We start from the raw sequence: 18,954 nt of genomic DNA on the forward strand, positions 1-18,954 counted from the left end.
CATAAAAGATCTCAATCCAATTTCTATAAACATACCAAAAAGATGCTAATTTGTCATGAAAATCTTGTACACTAACAAAGGATTTCCTTGGGTCAGACTTTTGCTCCAGAGAAAAAACAGATAAATACTATAAATATTAGAGTAAATAGTCCCAAGAGAAAGTAGAATACTGGACTTACTTACTGCAACTTCTTTTTTAAATTTTAAATACCTACTCTTTTCCCAAATTGTTGATCCAAAGAAGTGTGGGAAACTCTGTGAATATAAACCACAAATTTAAAGATGATAGGTACTGATCATCATTTTCCTCTCTGAAATCATGTCCTAGCACACATTTCTTACCCAAAGTACTTCAGTGAAACTCCATGAAGACCATTTAATCTAATTTATTGTTCTTATTTTGAAGGATCATTGTAAGAACTGATAAATGTTAGAAAGTTCTTATGCCATACTCACAGTTTAAAAAAAGTCTTTCTTAAGAAGCAGAAAATATATGTAAGTTTGTTTTAGGAAGAGATGGTTGCTATCCCTCTACACAGCAGCTGTGATTTGTACTCATTCCAGATAGCTGATCATATCATCACACAGAAGACATTGTCTTTTTCACTGCTGTGAAATATCTACAAATATCACAAAAAATAGATTACCTCAGCAATTTCAACATTTTCAAACAGCACCTACAACCAGCTAAGACTCTTTTTAATTTATCTGCTCTACTTATTTCAAAACTCATTATTAAAAGTTAAGAGAGTGATGTTTCAAAAGGTGAAGATACTACTTACAGCTTATTTGTTACAAAGCCATACAGGCTTGAGGAGTTCCTGCACTTAAACTCTTTATCATCACTTACTCAAGTGATAATACCCACTGAAAACATGGCTTGTTTCAGTGCAAGATAAAAGTTAGTATAAAATATCAATGGAATGTGGCTGTTTTTGCAAATAAGATTGAGGATGCTGAAAGTTTTCTAGGAAACACCGTGATGCTTAATCCTACCCAATTATTGACCTGTCAGTCTTACTTGTATTTCCATCTAAAGGGTTATTCAGAGTACAACTGAGAAACCTATCCTTCTCTGACTTCATATAAAATGTTTCCAAGCAAACAAAAAGGTAATGCAAAAAGGCTTTAAACACATAGTCTTTCCTGAAGGAAACTCAAACATCATCTGACGAGGTCCAGCATCATTTAGTTAAACTGTAGAGCTGTTGTAAAGTCTGCAAGCATCTAGTCACACGAGTTGGACAAATGAAGACAACTTCATGAACTTTTCAGCACATGCTTTATTCATTTTTTCTGTCAGGTAATTACAATTCTAGGTAAAAAAGAAACAGTCAGAGTTTGAGATATTCAACACAGATCAAACTCAACTTTAGTGATGTGAGAACTACTAGAGATGGTATATTAATCCACTCATTTGATGGCCTGTCTATTCCAAGACACACACCTGCACTCCTGAGGTTGTCAATTTAATACAGTATTAGGTAATACTCCAAAGAGATCCAGCCATATGTCTGACAAATGGATATCCAAATGGCATCCCATCGGAATCTCTTGAATATCATTCCTTCTTACTTCTTTATAGACTAGCTCATTATTAACAGTGCAAGTGTGATCTCCGCTCAACTTCAATTTCCAGCTTTTCTCAGTTCCTGTATTTCAGCCACACTGCTTTTCTACTTAGCTTCTATCTGTACTAAATTAATTCTAATTGTATCAGTGTACTAAAATTGGGATATATATCTTTTTGCTCAAGATAATCATGTTAAGAGGCACTTCTTTAACCATTTGAATGTTCTTGATTTTCTTTCACCTTTTTATCTAAAGGCATTAACATAATGGCTCTTTTCCAAACTTCTCTTTAATCAGCATTTTGAATCAGGCACCAAGATTTTATCAGGATGATCCCAGAGGGCACTATTTCAGCTGAGCAAACAGACCTGTTTGAACAGTCCCCTTTCAAAAAATGCTTCCTTCAAACATGTTAAAATGCTCCTACATTTCTCAAGAGCCATGCATTCTACACTATTTTCACAGAGATAAGAATAACACATTTGAGTTCACTTCAGCCCTTGGGTTTTTTAAAGCATCTTTCCACTTTTGTTTGGTGGAGGCATCTTCAACCTATTTCACCACAAAGTTCATTCAACATAACCATTATTGCTGAGACAATGAACAATCAGTGGACTCCAAGCCAAGATCACCAAGATGTTTTTTAGCTCAGATTTCTGTCCCATATGCTGGCAAGTTACAGTTTGATATCTATTCTCATAAATCAGCTCTATTTTTATTAAAGGTTCACAACATTAGAGGTCTTTGATTCTTAGCTGAATCATCTGACTCATTTTTTCTCCTCTTTCAGATCTTATGACTCTTAGGGTTAGTCTAACCCTTTTTGCAGCCCTTTCCAGGTCAGCTCCTTCTCTTTCATTTTCTTGTTAGCTCCACCATCCATTTCTCTTACGCATTTAGTTTCCTACACTGCTTCTCCATATTTTCTTCCTCTGTGTTGTGCTTGCCCATGTTTCAAACGCCAGTGACTGGCTCTTTAATTGCTAAGCCAATACTGTCACCATGAAGACACGAAGAACACAGGTTCCCTGAATCACCCTGCACAAGCTGAGAGTTTTTCCTTGACTTTGTTTGGTGCACACCTGCTTTTTCACCCCTTTCTGTCACACCTGTGAATTGTCCCCACTGTCCTTCAGCAGCACATTACCTGCTTGCATTACATGTGGGGGTGTATGGAGGAATACCTTCCCTCCTTGCTTTTCCACACTAACTCTAATACACATTCTGTTTCAGTGCCATGCCTCAGTGCACTAATCACCTCGATGACTATTGAACTCTTATCTCCCTACTACCACTGTTCACAAAATAAAAACAAAGTTTCTGACCAACCTGACCACTTCTTCCTTTTTTCTTGCCTTTATGTCTGGCTAGTTTTTTTTTGCTTTAAGAAAATCCAAAACAAAAAACCCAAAAACAAACCACAAACAAACCAACCCAAAATTTTCTGCCTAGGTCACCTTTCTTCCCTCCCAGAGAAGTGCATCACTTGTGGTCTATGGGAGGCAGCACTTCCCTCTAGCTGAGTTGCATAAAGCAGCACTGTAGTTAAAACTCAGACTTCTTTGCAGAAATTAATTTCTATAGAAATGAATAATGTAAATATTACAGCTAAGTCTGAGACACAAGAGTCAAACAATCTACTACTGATTCTACTAGTTCTTTCAGAACAACAATCATGTTTAAAAATTATTATACATGTTTTTCTTAGAACAGATCTGGCCTAGCAGACTGTCCTTTAGTTTGAGTTCAGTGTTTGAACATGGCAGGGAACAGATAAAAACAATAAAACATGGGATTGCTCAACTGAAAATTTTAATGTGTCTACATACTTCTGTATAATTCAGGCTGATTTATCCAGATTGTCACCGGGTGGTTGTATTAAACTGTGCATAAAACTCATCTGTTGGAATATTTGAATATTCTTCCTCTTTAAGAGAAATGTTCCTAGAAATAAATAAAAGTTTTTTAAAATCCATTAGTAAATGTTTTCTTGCTATTATTCAGAAGTAGCTTGAGAAACCTAAAAAAGATATAATGCATTAACACCCATAAAAATTCATAAATTATTAGAAATGGAATTCAACATAACTAGAACTTTTTCTGCAAAATATGTGCCACATCTCAATATAACAAACTTAGGTTATTTCTTTCTGATTTATCCCTCCAAAAATCTCAACAGTAAAAAAGCCTGAATTAACACAATTCCAAACTTTTTTCATAAGAAGAAGACCTCATGTATTGCAAATTCATTTGCAGAAGGTATGTACGAACCTGAGAGTGGCTCAGTTGGTCAGAGCATGGTGCGAATAATGCCAAGGTCACGGGCTCAATCTCCATATGAGCCATTCATTTAAGTGCTGGATTTGATGACCCTTCTAACTTGACGTCCCTTCCAATTCTGACTATTTTGTGATTCTGTAATCATGCCCCCCCACCACCCCAAAAAAGAAAGGAAAAAAAGGAACTGGAAAAATAGAACACCAAACCATTAATTTGTTTTTCTTTTCCTGCATGTATTATCTTCCTCCTTTCCCATAACAGCAGACATAAGAAATGCCCATGAAGACACATCCAGTGGTTAGTTAAAGAATCATCAATGACTCTCATACATAATGGAAATGCAGTGTTCCTAGCTTAACCTTGAGCTATCAGAAACTGTCAGCTCTACAGACAGTTCATCCTTTTTTGCTTCAGAAAACTAAAATAAAGAAACATGTACTGGTTTTAACCTAATATCATTTTCTGCATAGCTGATTATATTTATACACTATTTTGCCATCTATATAAACAGTCTGTTGTCAGTGGAATACTTTTAAGAATTCCAGATCCTAATTCATTCATGTCAGTCAGTAACACTCAAAACCTACTCTTTGTAGATTGATTAGACAATACTGGAAAACTCACTTCAGGTTGATTTTTTTAAAAAGCATGAACTTGTAACAAGTGTATTAAAGAAGTTACAACCAGAACAAGTAAAAAAGCTCTTTGAAAGCCAAGCTATTAAGTTAATAGCTTGATTGATATTTGAACAACGCTGGTTTGGTACTTACTTTGCTTTTTGCTCCTGAGAGAGCACTGCGTTCATGAAATCTAAACCTCGGCGCTGCTCCTGATTCTGCCGCTGCTGGTGCCGCTCCCAAAGCAGCTGGGCTCTTGCAGCCTGTAGACATTGCCTGTCCCATTCAGCATCTCTCTGGCGTTCCTGCTCTCTTACTCTCTGCAGGAGTGAGAAAAAGGCTTCATTTTCTCTCTTTCAAAGATGGAACTGTATATAAAGTGTCATGGGTAAGTTCATCCAAGCAAACTTGCTTGCCTTTATTGAACACTAGGGGTAGCATTTGAAATGGGGAGAAGGGAGCAAGGATTTCTAAACTAGGCAGAAGAAAGATACAGCCAATGAAAGAGCTATTCTTTTCTCTCTGTAAAAACCCAGAGCAGCAAGACAGACTTTTTTTTTATTATTCTTGTTAGCAAGAGTTGAAACCCCTTGAGGCAAGAAGTGCATAGACATCAGTATGGATTATAATATGGCTAACTCAGTATAATAGCGGAGGCACAAACACCATGTGAGTTAAAACTGGTTTTTTCCGTGCCTCATTTCTTGTCTGACACCCCACTGAACAGAATTTAAAAAATCAGGCCTGCAAAAAAACTTTACTTTTTTTGGTTGTATTTATTTTCAGCCAGCCTAATGACTTGAATGAGTTCAGAGAATAGGAGAGGCAGAAAAATGACAATTCTACCTTCAGCTTTAATAACAGTACTAGGTAAGATATAGTATAGCCTACAGTCTTGTAAGGACTAAGAGATAAAATCAAATACTATTTCTTCACCGACATAAACGCAGCCTCTGCACTGAGGGAGGCAAGTCACTTCCTCCTTCACAACATCTAAGCCTGGACACTCTTGACTTCATAGGAGACTAGATGTCTTCATTTTGACTGCCAGCTTCTATATACCTCTAGAGCAGCAACTATTACCATTGAAATTCTACAGCATGGCACATAGTTGGGTGGGGATGGTAGAAATGAAACTCCATTACATTCTTACATTCATGAACTTTTAGGCCTCTGAAATATGCATGAGCAAGGTCACTAGACCTGCTCTATTTGTCTTGCTTGTGTACCCTTGAGCATGAGAATACTGCTTTGGCCTGCCCTGCTTTCACCTTCAGCTTCTTCCCCTATGAAGCAGCCCACTCCTTGCAGGCAGCTTGTGTACTCTCAGGTCCTGAACTGCACCATGAAGCCTGGGTCTTGGGCTGGGCAGGACTTTGCTGCTCAGCTGGACCATCATGGACCATGCCCTAAGATTCCCTTGGCCCTGGGCTCCTCAGCAACCTTCCTCCCAGTCCAAGTCCAGGGCTCCAGCCTACTGCATGACATCTCCCAGGTGCTTCAGTTATGTATGTTCAGTTAGACTGATTAAAGTTTGGGTGAAATGCAGATCAATGGAAAACACAGTCTCATATTGGCATGTCCAGGGTAAAGAATGGTATTCTTCTTCTACAAACATTGTCTATAGTATTATTACAACCAAGAAAACAGAAAATGCATGAAAACGCATGTGAGCTTAAATACCAGTTTCTCCAGAGCTTGCTCCTTTTGAAATTCACGAATTGCCATCAGCTGCTCCTGACTCATTCCCTTCCAGCGATTCACCAGCACATTATGTTTACCCCAGGGACCGATTGCTTGGTTAGGGTTTTCAGAAAGGAAGTCTCCTCGAAGGAGGCAGGTAATTTCATCCATGTCATCTTTTATTTTTTGAGCCTTTTCCAATTCATTTTTTTGATCTAGTTCAGCAGCCTAAATTCAATGGAAAGACAAGAGGTGATGTTTTTTCCAACAGAAACATGAACTAAGGGATGAAAAAATGTTAACACATCATAACAGATATCTTTCCAACCTGCATACAGTTGTCAAAAGCATCACATACAAATACTGTAATCATTGTCTTATTGGCCAAGATCAAAAGCCTAATATCAAACAATTCTTTAATGTTGTCATTCACACATAGCAAGTAAACTGGTGGAAAAAAACCTTGGTTTTATAAGAAAATAGAGAATTAAATGAAAAATAATTCAACATTTATCCCCAAGTAAATAACCAGTATATATTGGGCAGACAGAAACAATATGGAAGAAATTTACAATAAAAAATTACAATCTGAAATCACTAGGCTTGATTTATATATTACATACTGAATCTAGGTGAAGAGCATGGGTAAGCCCTCAAAACAGACAGACAAAAGATGTCCAATTAAAGTCTGAAGATGCAGCCTTGATTCTCTTTGCTGATACAAAATGCAAACTTGAATCATATTACATGAATGTATCTGAAATACTGGAGATCACAGTATGCATTTTCTATGGAAATCACTGTTCCTAATGTTCACTACAAGGCACAGTCTCCTATTCAAAGGAAATTTTCCCCTTACAATACTCCAGAAATAAAATATAATGATCTTACTGAATGTAATTATCTTTCAAGGAAGAATTAGACTAACTAAACTAATCTGAAGTAAGAATGATAATGCTATGCATCTTTCATTTCTGATACTGTATGATTCTTCTGTAATGCAAAAACTAATCTATCTGGAACAATGCCTGGTTCCAACTTCCAGTGGACAGAGGACAGAAAACCTCCTGCTTACTAGGGCACACAGAGCACAGGCTACCAGACCTGTCTCTTTACACATCTATTCTGACTGCCATAGATCAGTAGGCAATTCTGTCTCCACTTTGACCAAAATGTGCTGTTAAAAATAACCACTGCCTTGAGCATATTCACTTATGTAGAACAGCTTGCTGATCAGTAGTTCACTGGTTGGCACATACACATTGGCAAAGTATATCAGGACAAATGCAAACAGAAAGGTTTTCCATTAAGAAAGAGCAGGTGAAGTCTTCTGTGCCACAGAAGGTAAAGCTGAACATAAGCAGGCAGAGTAACTAGAAGATAAAAACAACTAAGAATGACATGATGACAGACACGTGTGAGAACTTGTTCCTCTGCACTTGTTAAGGAAAACAATGAGCAAGCAGGGTGATCTATGCTACCAGAGGAGACTGCTAAACTGGAATTATCTCTACATTTGTAATTACAGACTTTGCGTCTGGATAACAGTGGTTGTCCCAAACATCAGGCCAGAAGACTGCAGTGAGTGACTTGTGTTTGCTCAAAGCAAACATGGAAAACCACCTGTCAGTGATGGGGCAGAAGAAACAACAAAGTACCATATTCTAGATTAATAAATTCCTTGGTTGAAAACAGCCTTGTGGTTTCCATGAAAATAACAGAAGTATTTGATGTGTAAAGAAAGCAATAAAAGATTAATTAATTTTTTAAAATTATACATTAGCTAAGCCACAATTCAACTTAGACAATGCTGAAAACCTCATATTTAGAAATGTCTAGACCCAACAGGAACACAAACTATAGAGCAAAAAAAATACATGCCTACTTTTACACAAAGCAAAAACCTCAGGCAAGTCAAGATTCATGTGACAAACATCAACTTCAGATCTAGGAATTATCATCATCACAACATGGACTAATACAGCAGGAATTAAAGGCCACTTTTCTATCTTGGATGTTAGTGAGCATGACTTTTACCAGAAAGTTAAAGAAATTTTTTAAATTCAAAATGTATTTTCATTAATTGGTGGTTTTTTTCCTCAAGAAGAGTCAATTAAGTACCTAAAAGGAACTATGACATGACAATTTTTAAAACCCAAATACCCAAAGATATTCAATCATCCAGTATTTCTGGAACACTGAACCAGAACATCTGGCTATGTACTTTTATTAATACTATGAATTGAGCAATTATTTGTAGTTTGGAAAAAGCTCCAGAGTACATCACATTTAACAGAAAATAATTTTGGACAGATCTCACATAATTGCTGGCCTTGAAGCTTAAAATGTGCAATTATTATTTAGATCACTTTCTCAATGCCACTCCACTGTGCTCTAGCAACAGATCAAGGCACTTCAATACTGTAACTCAGATATCTCTTTGAGAGGGAGACCATAAAGTTTCCAAGCTGTCTGAAAATCTTACTGAACGAAACTCCCAGCTCAATGCATAGCCATGCATGTCACACTACTATGCCATGATGATGAACGTCAAGATTTTAAACACATCAGATTTATCTTCCTAATCCAAGTCCTGCTGGCTTCACTACTTTGATGCAGGCCAGGTATGACTGGCCTCTTGCCTACCTAGGCACAGCTAGCTCATGTTCAACCACTGTCACCAGCACCCCAGGGCCTTTCCTGTCAGGCACCTCCCAGCCACTGTCTCCATCTTGAAGCTGTAGGGGGTTGTTGTGACCCAAGTGCAAAATCCAGAACTTGGCCTTGCTGAAACTCAGACCACTGGCCTAGGCCCACCATTCCAGCCATCCAGATCCCTCTGCAGAGCCTTCCTACCTTCTAGAAGACTTGGTGCCATCTACAAAGTGCTTTGATCCCCTTGTCCAGGTCATTGTTGAAGATGTTTAAAAGCTAACCCCAGTTCTGAGCCTTGGGAACAACATTGGTGCCTGGCCCCAGCTCCATTCCCCACCACTCTCTGGGCCCAAACGTCCAGCCAGTCTTTTACCCAGTGAACAGTGTGTGTCCCTGTCCAAGCCATGAGGAAAATGCTGTGGAAAAGTATCAAAGGCTTTCCTAAAGTCCAGGCAGACACATCCACTGAGGGGGTCACTCTGTCCTAGGTGGGTCAAGCAGGACCTGCCTGTCACAAACCCTGGCTGGCTGGGCTGATGCCCTGGTTGTCCAGCATGTGTTCATGATGGCACTCAAGAGGATTTGCTCCATGACCTTTCCTAGCACCAAGGTCAGGCTGACAGGCCTGGAGTTCCCTGGATCCTCTTTCCAGCCCTTTTTACAGCAGTGTCACATTTCCCTTCACCTGGGACCTCACCAGTGAGCCAGGAAATGATGGAAAGTGGCTGCATGAGCACTGCCACCAGCTCCCTCAGTACCCTTGGGTGGATCCCATCTAGCCCCGTGGACTTTCGTGGGTCTAAGTTGCAAAGAAGTTCTCTGAGCATCCTCTCCTGGAATATAGGAGCTTCATTCAGGTCCCTGCCCATGCCTTCCAGCTCAGGGGGTTGAAGACCGAAGCAGAGAAAATATTAAGTGCCTCCTTATATTAAGACTTCTCCTTATGCTCTGTCACTATATTTCCCCCCAAACATAGGATAGAGATTCTCCTTGCCTTTCTTTTGCTGCTGATGTAGTTTTAGAAACATTTTTCATTGTCTTTGACAGCAGTAGCAAGATTAAGTTCTAGATGGGCTTTAGCCTCTTCTAATTTTCTCCCTGCATAACCTCATATTATTGCAGTCCTCCTGAGCTGCCTACTCCTTATTCCAAATGTAATAAACCCTCTTTTTCTCCCTGAGCTCCACCCAAAGCTGTTTGTTCAGCCAGGCTGGTCTTCACCACTGGCTTGGCTTTCAGCACATGGGGACAGCTTGCTCCTGCACTTTTACATTTTTATTTTCAATTAACGTGGTCTGTCTATAAACAAAATTATATGACAAATGCCTCCCCAAAGGCTCAAGCAACATTAGAGACTTGCATGCTCGTACAACTAAACCAAAAAGTACCATACCTAATGTAGGTAATTCTAATGTGATTTATTTTGATGTGACTAAATACATTTAAAGCTAAGTCACAACAAATATAGTTTACATATTATAAACAAATAAGTTTAACCAAGCTAATAGCATCCATGTAGCCCTTTGAGTTGCATGTAGAAGCTGAAAAGAAAAAAAACCCTCTGCAGTAAGAACTAGAGCGTGACAGATAATGGCACTAAGACAGGTTCCAAAGCAAGGTCAGTAAACAACCAAGAGACATTGCACACAAATACCCATGAAACAGCCGAAGTGCCAAAAATAGTGGTTGTGGGGAATTAACGTAAATAACAAGGATGAAAAGCAACTGTTAGCAGTGTTTCCACACAAGTGCAAAGAAAAGCAGACAGAAACAGTAAGAGTATGGGAGGACCGATATAAGCCCAGAAAGAAGCATGGAACGCTTTTGCTGTACCCCAGTTTACCAGTTCAAAACCCCTGCATGACTGAGGAGCTGTTTCTGCCAACCAGCCAGCAAGCTGAGAGCCAGGAGAGACAATTTTGGCAGAGAATAACTTGACAGAGGACATCTAGATCCTTGCACCCATTGTTTACTTGGCAAAGTGCATAAAATTTATCTTGTTACAAGCTGAAACAACATTGGAAGTCAGCTGCTAAGAAACTCATTGTGATTTTGTGCATCTTCTTTTCCTTCTCTGTCTCCACGTTTTCTAAAAAAACAACAAACAAACTTAATTTACCTGGATTCTATTGAAATTTTTAGTAGCTGTACAAACTGCACGCCTGCTTTCCTCTTCTTTTTTTTGCTCCTCCATAATCTTTCGGTCAAGCTCAACCCTGAACTTGTCATAAAGATCATCTAAATTAGATTAAATGAAATTTAATCAATATTCATGAACATGACATGCCATATAAGTCAACCAGAGGAAGAGGTGGGGAGGAGCTACAGATACAGTAGGCTGAATAACCATTTCCAAATCCTACCATCAAAGCTGTCCATCTTGGGCTTTCAGGTGACTCATGAATCTATTACCTATCTTACCTACCTGTTTAATATGCTACCTATCTTGTCTAAACAGTTAGTGTTAAAATGAAATAAGTATGTTAAATGCTGCAGAAAATAATGTTTCATGACAAGATGGGAAAGAAAAATCAGTATTATTTTTTTTGCACTAGGACAGCACAGATTGGACAGTTTGGCCTTATGAAGTAAGCATACCAACAGGAGGCATAAACCAGAAATGAAACCTGGGTGAAATCACAACCACATATTATGACATAGAGATTTCCTAAGAGAAATAGTGAATACATTAGAACTTATAAAGTAAAAACTGCTCTAGTATTTCTAGAAGTTAAATATGCAATAAGGTATACCATATTTTCATCAGATACATCACAACTTCAGAAAACGAAGATTAAAACTACATTATCTTTTTTTGTTACCTGCCAATTTTTGGTCAGCTAATGCATTTTTCAAGTCTTTCTGTTGCTGAAGAGACCACTCCCTTATCTGCTCCTTTTGAAACTTCATCCTCTGATCATGGTTTAAGTCTTCACCCATAAACTTCTGCATGCCAGATATAGTACACCGAGGATCATCGTCTGAAACTCGAGCAGGTCTGTCTTTCTTTAGGGCTTGCGGATCATTCAGATCAAATTCACGTCTTGTTTCCGGCTTTTGAAAATTCTTCTGAAATTCAACGAGAGCCCTATTCAAGTCTTTGGTTTCATTTTTCTGTCGTTCTTCCAACAGACACATGAGCTTGTCGTTTTTCTTCATATCATGAGCTAGACAAAAATGAACACAATGAAACCATGACTCTTAGAGGTGCACAAGCCATTGGAGTGCACACATAAGGTGAAAATAAAATTGTCAAGATGAATAAACAGAATGTAAGTCTTCAAACTATTATTCCTTAGGAGAGTATTTGATCCATAAGTACTAGCCCAGCAAACACCCTAATATTTTTGGCTTTTTAGATATCAAATAATACAAACTAATACTTTATTAATATTACAATGAAATACATGCATTTGAAACAAATGCAATAATAAGTACTAGAACTATGAGGTTTAGTTTGGTGAAAACCTGCAGGAACACAAGAAATGTACAGTAAACCAGTTGTTCCTATTTACTTACTATTAGTTTACAGCTACAGCTGAAATATACTGTTACTTGTCAGGAAGAAAACCAAAACTGGGCTGCAGCTAAAAGGAATATAGATAGCTCTTCCATAGTTCAAATGATTTTTTTTACCCATAGCACTAAAATAATTGGCTGCCATTAAGTTTTGAGCAGCTTAAGAGCTCCTGCCCATTTCATTGAAACTAAACATACTAGAGCATTTTTAAGAAAAAACAAATAACAAAACTCCCACCCAACCAGACGTTTTAGTTATTTTAAATAATTTGCTAGAAAAGATTATTTCCTCTTTTGCAAGACTCCACATTGCTGCTTGTCGTTTCCCAAGAGTCAGACCCTGACAGGTGTATTTTCCAGCCAGGAAATTCACAAGCAGCTGTAGTAGAAGCACAGCATGGAAACTGGCAGCTCCATTTTAGCTCCTCCTGAGGCACACAGAGAGCTCAGGCTGCGGAATCTTTTCTCCTGATAGCATAGGAAAGCATGCCAAGCACAGAACACCACAAAGGATTTGAGGTCAGGACACAGCATGAAATATTTTTGTGGCTGTGAGTTCTGATCAGCAATGGCCCCTTTTATTGCCTTACTATACATGACTCATACTTCCAGCAATAACAATCTAGAGAGGATTTTACAGAATCTATACATTCTATGGAAGAATGGCTAGACAGAAGATGACCTCACTCTACAAGAAAGCAACTAAAACAGATTAGCCATATACATATACTACACTTAAAAAGTCAGTGGTAAGTAATTTTTTTTAAATCCTGCTGCATATTCAGGTTTTTAAATTATGTTATTCGTCAATATCTTTTAAAAGAAAACACTGAAAATTCTGGCCTATTAGGCAATGTATCCCAGTTTAATCATGTCAATATAAATCTTAAGACAACAAGCAGAATACATACTGTGCAATGTAGATGGATGCATGAATATAAATAGGACATAAACTGGATGACTAAATTGAGAGAATATATGAAGGGATAAAAGAAAGCAGGAAATGGTTTAAAACATTTAACTATTCACAGGAAATATCATAGTATCTAGGAATATACCAAATCTTTCATGTTCTGCTTTTTCAACTGCTTCTTTAATTTTCCTCTCCTTGACCTGTGCATCCAATGCATCTTTATCAACCTATTAAAATGAGAAAAAAACAGCACTTTAGGAGATACTGTGTTTGAAAAATTAAAACAGGTATTGTCAAGCTACATTGACTCACAGTTGCACACAACAGATATAACCCCACTAGCAACAGAATATATACACATTACTAATGTAGGTAAAACAAAATCCAGAAACATTATCGTTTGCTTGCTTTAATAATGATAGCTATCTCTTGCATCTAATCAGATGAAAACACTACGTTTATGATACATAGATCTATATATATTTTCAGCTGCATTACACGTTTCCCCGTTACAGCTGGCAATTTTATTTTATTGTTCTGCTTTCATTTATAAAGCAGCTAAGTATTAACAGTAATGATGGCAGGAAGTTGTAATAATTCATATTTGAAAAAAATACAAAGGGCTCACTGTAAGTACGTCTTATCAGAGAGATTCACATGGTTGCCAAAATGCACTACAGGGTGCATGATCTGTGATGAACTGACAGATATGGTACAGAACGTCCACTTCCATGGTGAGCGGAATTTGAGCAAAGGACAATATAAGCCACATCATCAAATGGGAGCATATACCTCCATTTTAGGCAAAAGAATGTGGCCCACATTTGTTGGCAGATGGTGGCAAATTACTAGGCAGAAACATGGATTTTACATATTTTATTTTTTTGTTACTATCAAGTTGCTTCACATCTTAAAAAATTTTGCCAAAAAATACAATGACAAATCTTCAAGAATCTGGTAAACAATTTTAATAGTCTTTGTCTAAAACCTATTCAGATGAAAACAAAAACAGATCATGGCTAAAAATACATATGGTTAGTGCTGTAATGGACAACTGACAATAGCAATCAGGCAAAGAGGTAAGTTTGTAAGCAAGGGTGAAACCATCAAGAATTCTATCCTCCAAAAACAATGGTGTTGTGGGCACTAAATATCAACTGTTCCAGAGGTCTCATTGGGAAAGCCAAGCTGACAATATAACTACAGGAAATACTGTTAAGAGAAATTCAATACAAGCTCTTAGTATTCTGGCACTAATAAGAGTGAATTGACTTGTGTTACGCTATTGGATGTTCTATTCAAAACACTTTCACTCAACATAAAAACATCCCAAAACCAGACATTCCCAGTCACATAAAACTACAGGTTTCACTTTGTAGTGTTTAAATAAAAAATCTACAAATAGTTTGAGGCAGCTGATTTCTAAACTGATTCTATTCATGTATAAAATTTACAAGTAAATTGAAAGTAGTATCTCATTTGGATTACTCATCTGAACTCTTTAGAAAAATCATCGATTTACTGAGGATAAATTCTTCAATCTGTAACTGAAGACGCATTACCTTATGTTTTCATTACTCATATGACAAAACAGATGCAGAAGTCAAAGTAATAATAAAACCAGAAATTATCAAGGAAAAAAAAAATCTAGATTCCCATACTGCTTTATTAACTCCGTGTTCTTAAACTATTCAAACCCTGATTTAGGATTTCTGGTCAAATACTGTCTTGATTTTTAAATTTTCTCAGTGACTGCCACTCAGGTAAACTGGTCAGAGAACAGAAGCAAAGAATCTTAAAACCACAAAGAAATAATGATATAGAATATGTCTGTAAAGATTTCCCGGCTCTTTACAGTTCAGACCTGGCCTAACTTCAAAGCATAAGAACAGTCCCTTCTTTCAGCATAATTTTCAGGTACATTGAAGGATGTTAAATCAAAATAAACTGTTAATCAAAATTCTCCAGATGAGCTCTCCTTCATTTTAGATGTTTGTCTAATGTAAACAGATCTATCAAAACCTGCCTGAGTCAGTTCTACAAAACAAGTCAATTCTACAAAAGTATTTGGGTAAAACCTTCAGATGGTGTACTCCAGTATGGCTCAATAAAACAAACCATGCTATATTAGTTGTCTGCTATTTCATTAACTGAGAATTTATGGTTTGCAGTTCATTTTTAAGGCTCTAGAAAAGCCAGTTTATAGAGAAAATATGTGCTTTCTGATGAAGTATCCTAACCCATCCCACAACTGGTAAAAAATGTTATTAGCTCCTTCCACTTAATTATGTTGTTGGGCACTTACGTATATTGTTGGTATGTGTCGGGATGCTGTACCAGGTGGACACATTTGTCATGTTCAGTGAGTGGGAATGGCTAATTGCTCTGCACCTACAATGGCTCTTGCATAAGAGCAACAAGAAAAACTTCAAGGCCCTCTCAGAGATAACGTGAAGATATTTTTCCACTACTTGAGATATGTTTCTGTATCTAAGAAAAGGGGATCCAACTGACATCTGTTGCAGTTCTACCAGCTCAATGAAATCACATCACAGCACTCTTCCCTCCGTGCACACTCACAAAATCCTAATGTGGGCCTTTGGAAATATCACAGGGAGATTCAATATATTATTGCATCCAAAGTCAAACAGGTATAGAGCACATTATTTCCTGACATTCAGGATGCAAACTGCATAGTAAACTCTGGAGAAAATCCACTAGCCTGAAAGGTGTTCACATTTACACATCCACACCAAGAAAAATCAGAGACAACAATTAATTACACATACATAAACAAGGATGTATCTGTCCTATTTTGTCTGATGCAAAATGCGGACTAATTGCAGGACACTTACAGCAGTAAATCTCTCAGAGCATCAATTCTAGCAAGTTCCCAGCAGATAAGGCAGTATCACAGAGCTGAGAGGTAAAAAACAATTACTTGTTTCAGCCACATTACATAAGCTGACTCTGGAAGGTCTTGGCTTCCCTCAAAGGACTCCTACACAGAGATACAACACAGGGCTTGATCCCTCTGGGCTGTTAGGGGTCAGTGACACCTTGCCCTTGAATCCAGAGCAGTGGGGTACAGGTACACACAAGAAGCAATGGCTATAAAGTAAAACACAGTAAGTTTTGCTTCAGCAGGAGGAAGAGCCTCTTTCCATCGAGGGTGGCAGAGCACCGAACAGCTGCCCAGGGAGGTCATGGAGTCTTTTCCCATGAAGATATTCCAAACCCACCTGGACATGTTCCTGTGTCACCTGCTCTGGGTGACCCTGCCATGGCGGGGGGGTTGGAGTGTATGATCTTCAGAGGTCCTTTCCAACCCTAAATATTTTGTGATGTCTTTCATCAGTAACTTGAAGCGCGACTCTAAAGTTGCACCTGCACCCTCCCTTCCTGCTTGCTCCCCCTCACGCACACACCTGAGGAGGGGTCAGTCCTGGCCCGCCCGGACGGCCTCAGCCGCTTCTTCCCTGCCTGCCCCGCACTGGGGTCGCCCCCGCGTTAAGCCCTTCTCCTCAGAACTCCTGGGAGCGGCGGGGGACACGGCGCCTTCCCTCCCTTCCTGCCCGCCCTCACCCCAATGGTGCGGATCCGTGCATTGAAGATGCGGCCCCGCCGAAACAGCTCCCGCCGCCGCCGGCGCTCCAGGGCGGCGGCCTCCTCCAGTTCCCGCTGCGGCCCCAGCCCGCTCATGGCGCCGAGAGCGAACGGCGGGACGGCGGGGCCGGAGTGAGAGCGGTGGACGGGAGCAGCGGCGGCGTCCAGCCGGGATACACCGCGGCCCGTCGCGATGGGAACGAGAGCGGCGGCGGCCAGCCGGGACACAGCGCTGCCCGTGGCGACGGGAACGGGAGCGGCGGCGGCCGGGACACGCTGCGGCCCGTCGCGATAGGAACGGGAGCGGCGGTGACCGGCCGGGACACGCCGCGGCCCGTCGCGATGGGAACGGGGGCGGCGACCAGCCAGGACACACCGCGGCCCGTGGCGATGGGAATGGGAGCGGCGGTGACCGGCCGGGACACAGCGCAGCCCGTCGCGATGGGAACGGACACACCGCGGCCCGTGGCGATGGGAATGGGAGCGGCGGTGACCGGCCGGGACACACCGCGGGGCGGGGCGGGGCGGAGCCGCTGCACGAGGCGCGCAGGCTGTGAGGGCGGGGCGGGACTGCCCGTCTGTTTGAAGCTATAAAGTTGTGGAAGAGGGGCACTGGTTCGGGGCGTCGTTCTGCTCGTCGATGGGCGGTTGAATTATCCTCCTCGGATTTTTGAGGGGGGAAGTTGAGGAGCGGAGCTCAGGAGCTCCTGACCCCGGCTCCCTGCGGCGATGGGTTACCTGAAGCTTCTGGTGATGAAGGACTTTAAGTCGTGGAGGGGGCAGGTGGTTATCGGCCCCTTCATGAGGTTCAACTGCATCATCGGGCCCAATGGATCAGGTAGTGTGGGTGTGGGGCAGCTGCTCCGTGAGCTGTCGACATTGAGGGCTCAGTTTGGTGGGATTTAGCCTCATGGGCCTGCTGAAAATCTCCTCGTGTGCACCAGAAGGCCTGGCAGCACAAATGAAGCTTTGGAGGCACCTGCTCTGTAATTCTTAGCTGCATTTTTCCGGCATGGAAGGGCAGGAACAGGCTGGGAGGAGAGAGGAGGTTGATGGAATTTTAATTCCGAGTTGACCTGGTGCTTTCCAGCTTAAGCAGAAAGCCTAGTTTGCAAACAGCACACCTTGTCTTAGCCACCTCAGCTTGCAGAGATTGCATAAAGGCGGTTTTATTTTAATATTCCGGGCTGTACCGGTGGAAACCTGCTTCTTGATGGGAGTCTGTGGGTTTTGCTTTCCTCCGGGAATGGGAGAGCGGCTCTGCGAAATGGCGGCTGCCGGGACGTCGTGCTCGCACCACGGGCTGTGTAGGTGCCGCGCCTCGTCGTGATGCCGAGGTGCTGGAACTTGTTAAAATTTTATCTCTGCTTCAGAAAGCTTCATCAAAGGGCATTTTATATCTGTTTGTCAAAGTGATAGGAGGTGAGGGCTGTTCTTAACAGAGCAAGAGGGATGGGTTTTAAGATTTTGATTTAGTTCCTTAGTCTGGTAATGATTTAATTTATAATTCAGATTTCTAGACCCTGTAGTATCCTCACTTACCTGATTGAAGTAAGAGCTATGAATGTAAGTTGAATATATTTAGCGTTGTTATCATTCTCTTTATTGTCCTATCCCCATGTTCTGTATTGTAATTATGATACATTTTCCAGTTGCCGCTATCTCACCACCCTCACAGGGAAGAATTTCTTCCTAAAAGAATAAAAACCACATAATTAGAAATAGAATTTTAAAAGACTTTGGCAATTCTCCAGATTCTTTAATTCTTAGTAAAATGCTTCCATTTATGTCATGTCAAAAATGTCTTGGCTTTTTTTTTTTTACTTTTTAAGGAAAATCTAACATAATGGATGCTGTTAGCTTTGCAATGTGTGAAAAGACATCAAATTTGCGAGTGAAAAGTGTTCGAGAACTTATTCATGGAGCACATGTTGGAAAACCTGTTTCTTCTACAGCTAGTGTGAAGATGGTATATTGTGAGGAAGATGGGGAAGAAAAAACATTTTCAAGAGTTATCCGTGGTAGGTAGTAGTAGATTCTGTTGCACGTACTGTCTATTGTCTGATGTCTAAAGAAATGGAGATCAAAACTACCCAATTTGGAATTTCA

General features: G+C 40.1%; 2 protein-coding genes across 3 annotated transcripts in view; one reads left to right on the plus strand and one right to left on the minus strand.

Moving 5' to 3' along the window:
• Nucleotides 1–370: 370 nt before the first annotated feature.
• RIBC2 (RIB43A domain with coiled-coils 2) lies at nucleotides 371–17,592 on the minus strand. 2 transcript variants are annotated; one of them, XM_056514644.1, is made up of 8 exons: nucleotides 16,825–17,592; nucleotides 13,385–13,466; nucleotides 11,630–11,974; nucleotides 10,927–11,045; nucleotides 6,153–6,380; nucleotides 4,623–4,789; nucleotides 3,402–3,516; nucleotides 371–620 (listed from the first exon to the last, which is right to left on the minus strand). In XM_056514644.1, the coding sequence occupies exons 1-7, from the start codon at nucleotides 16,939–16,941 to the stop codon at nucleotides 3,435–3,437; spliced, it is 1,140 nt and encodes a 379-aa protein (XP_056370619.1). In that variant the 5' UTR covers nucleotides 16,942–17,592; the 3' UTR covers nucleotides 371–620; nucleotides 3,402–3,434. The 2 variants fall into 2 exon arrangements, with proteins under 2 accessions (XP_056370619.1, XP_056370611.1); XM_056514636.1 differs by lacking the exon at nucleotides 371–620 and adding an exon at nucleotides 1,266–1,315 and having other exon boundaries at nucleotides 16,825–17,360.
• The window catches only part of SMC1B (structural maintenance of chromosomes 1B), a 29,919-nt gene continuing 28,312 nt past the window's right edge, over nucleotides 17,348–18,954 (plus strand). The window contains exons 1-2 of the mRNA XM_056514623.1: nucleotides 17,348–17,683; nucleotides 18,678–18,866. Of these exons, the coding sequence (XP_056370598.1) occupies nucleotides 17,575–17,683; nucleotides 18,678–18,866 (298 nt within the window). The 5' untranslated portion in view covers nucleotides 17,348–17,574. The remainder of the gene's footprint in view (nucleotides 17,684–18,677; nucleotides 18,867–18,954) is intronic.

The sequence above is a fragment of the Oenanthe melanoleuca genome, chromosome 1A (assembly GCF_029582105.1).
Source record: "Oenanthe melanoleuca isolate GR-GAL-2019-014 chromosome 1A, OMel1.0, whole genome shotgun sequence".
Lineage (NCBI taxonomy): Eukaryota > Metazoa > Chordata > Aves > Passeriformes > Muscicapidae > Oenanthe > Oenanthe melanoleuca.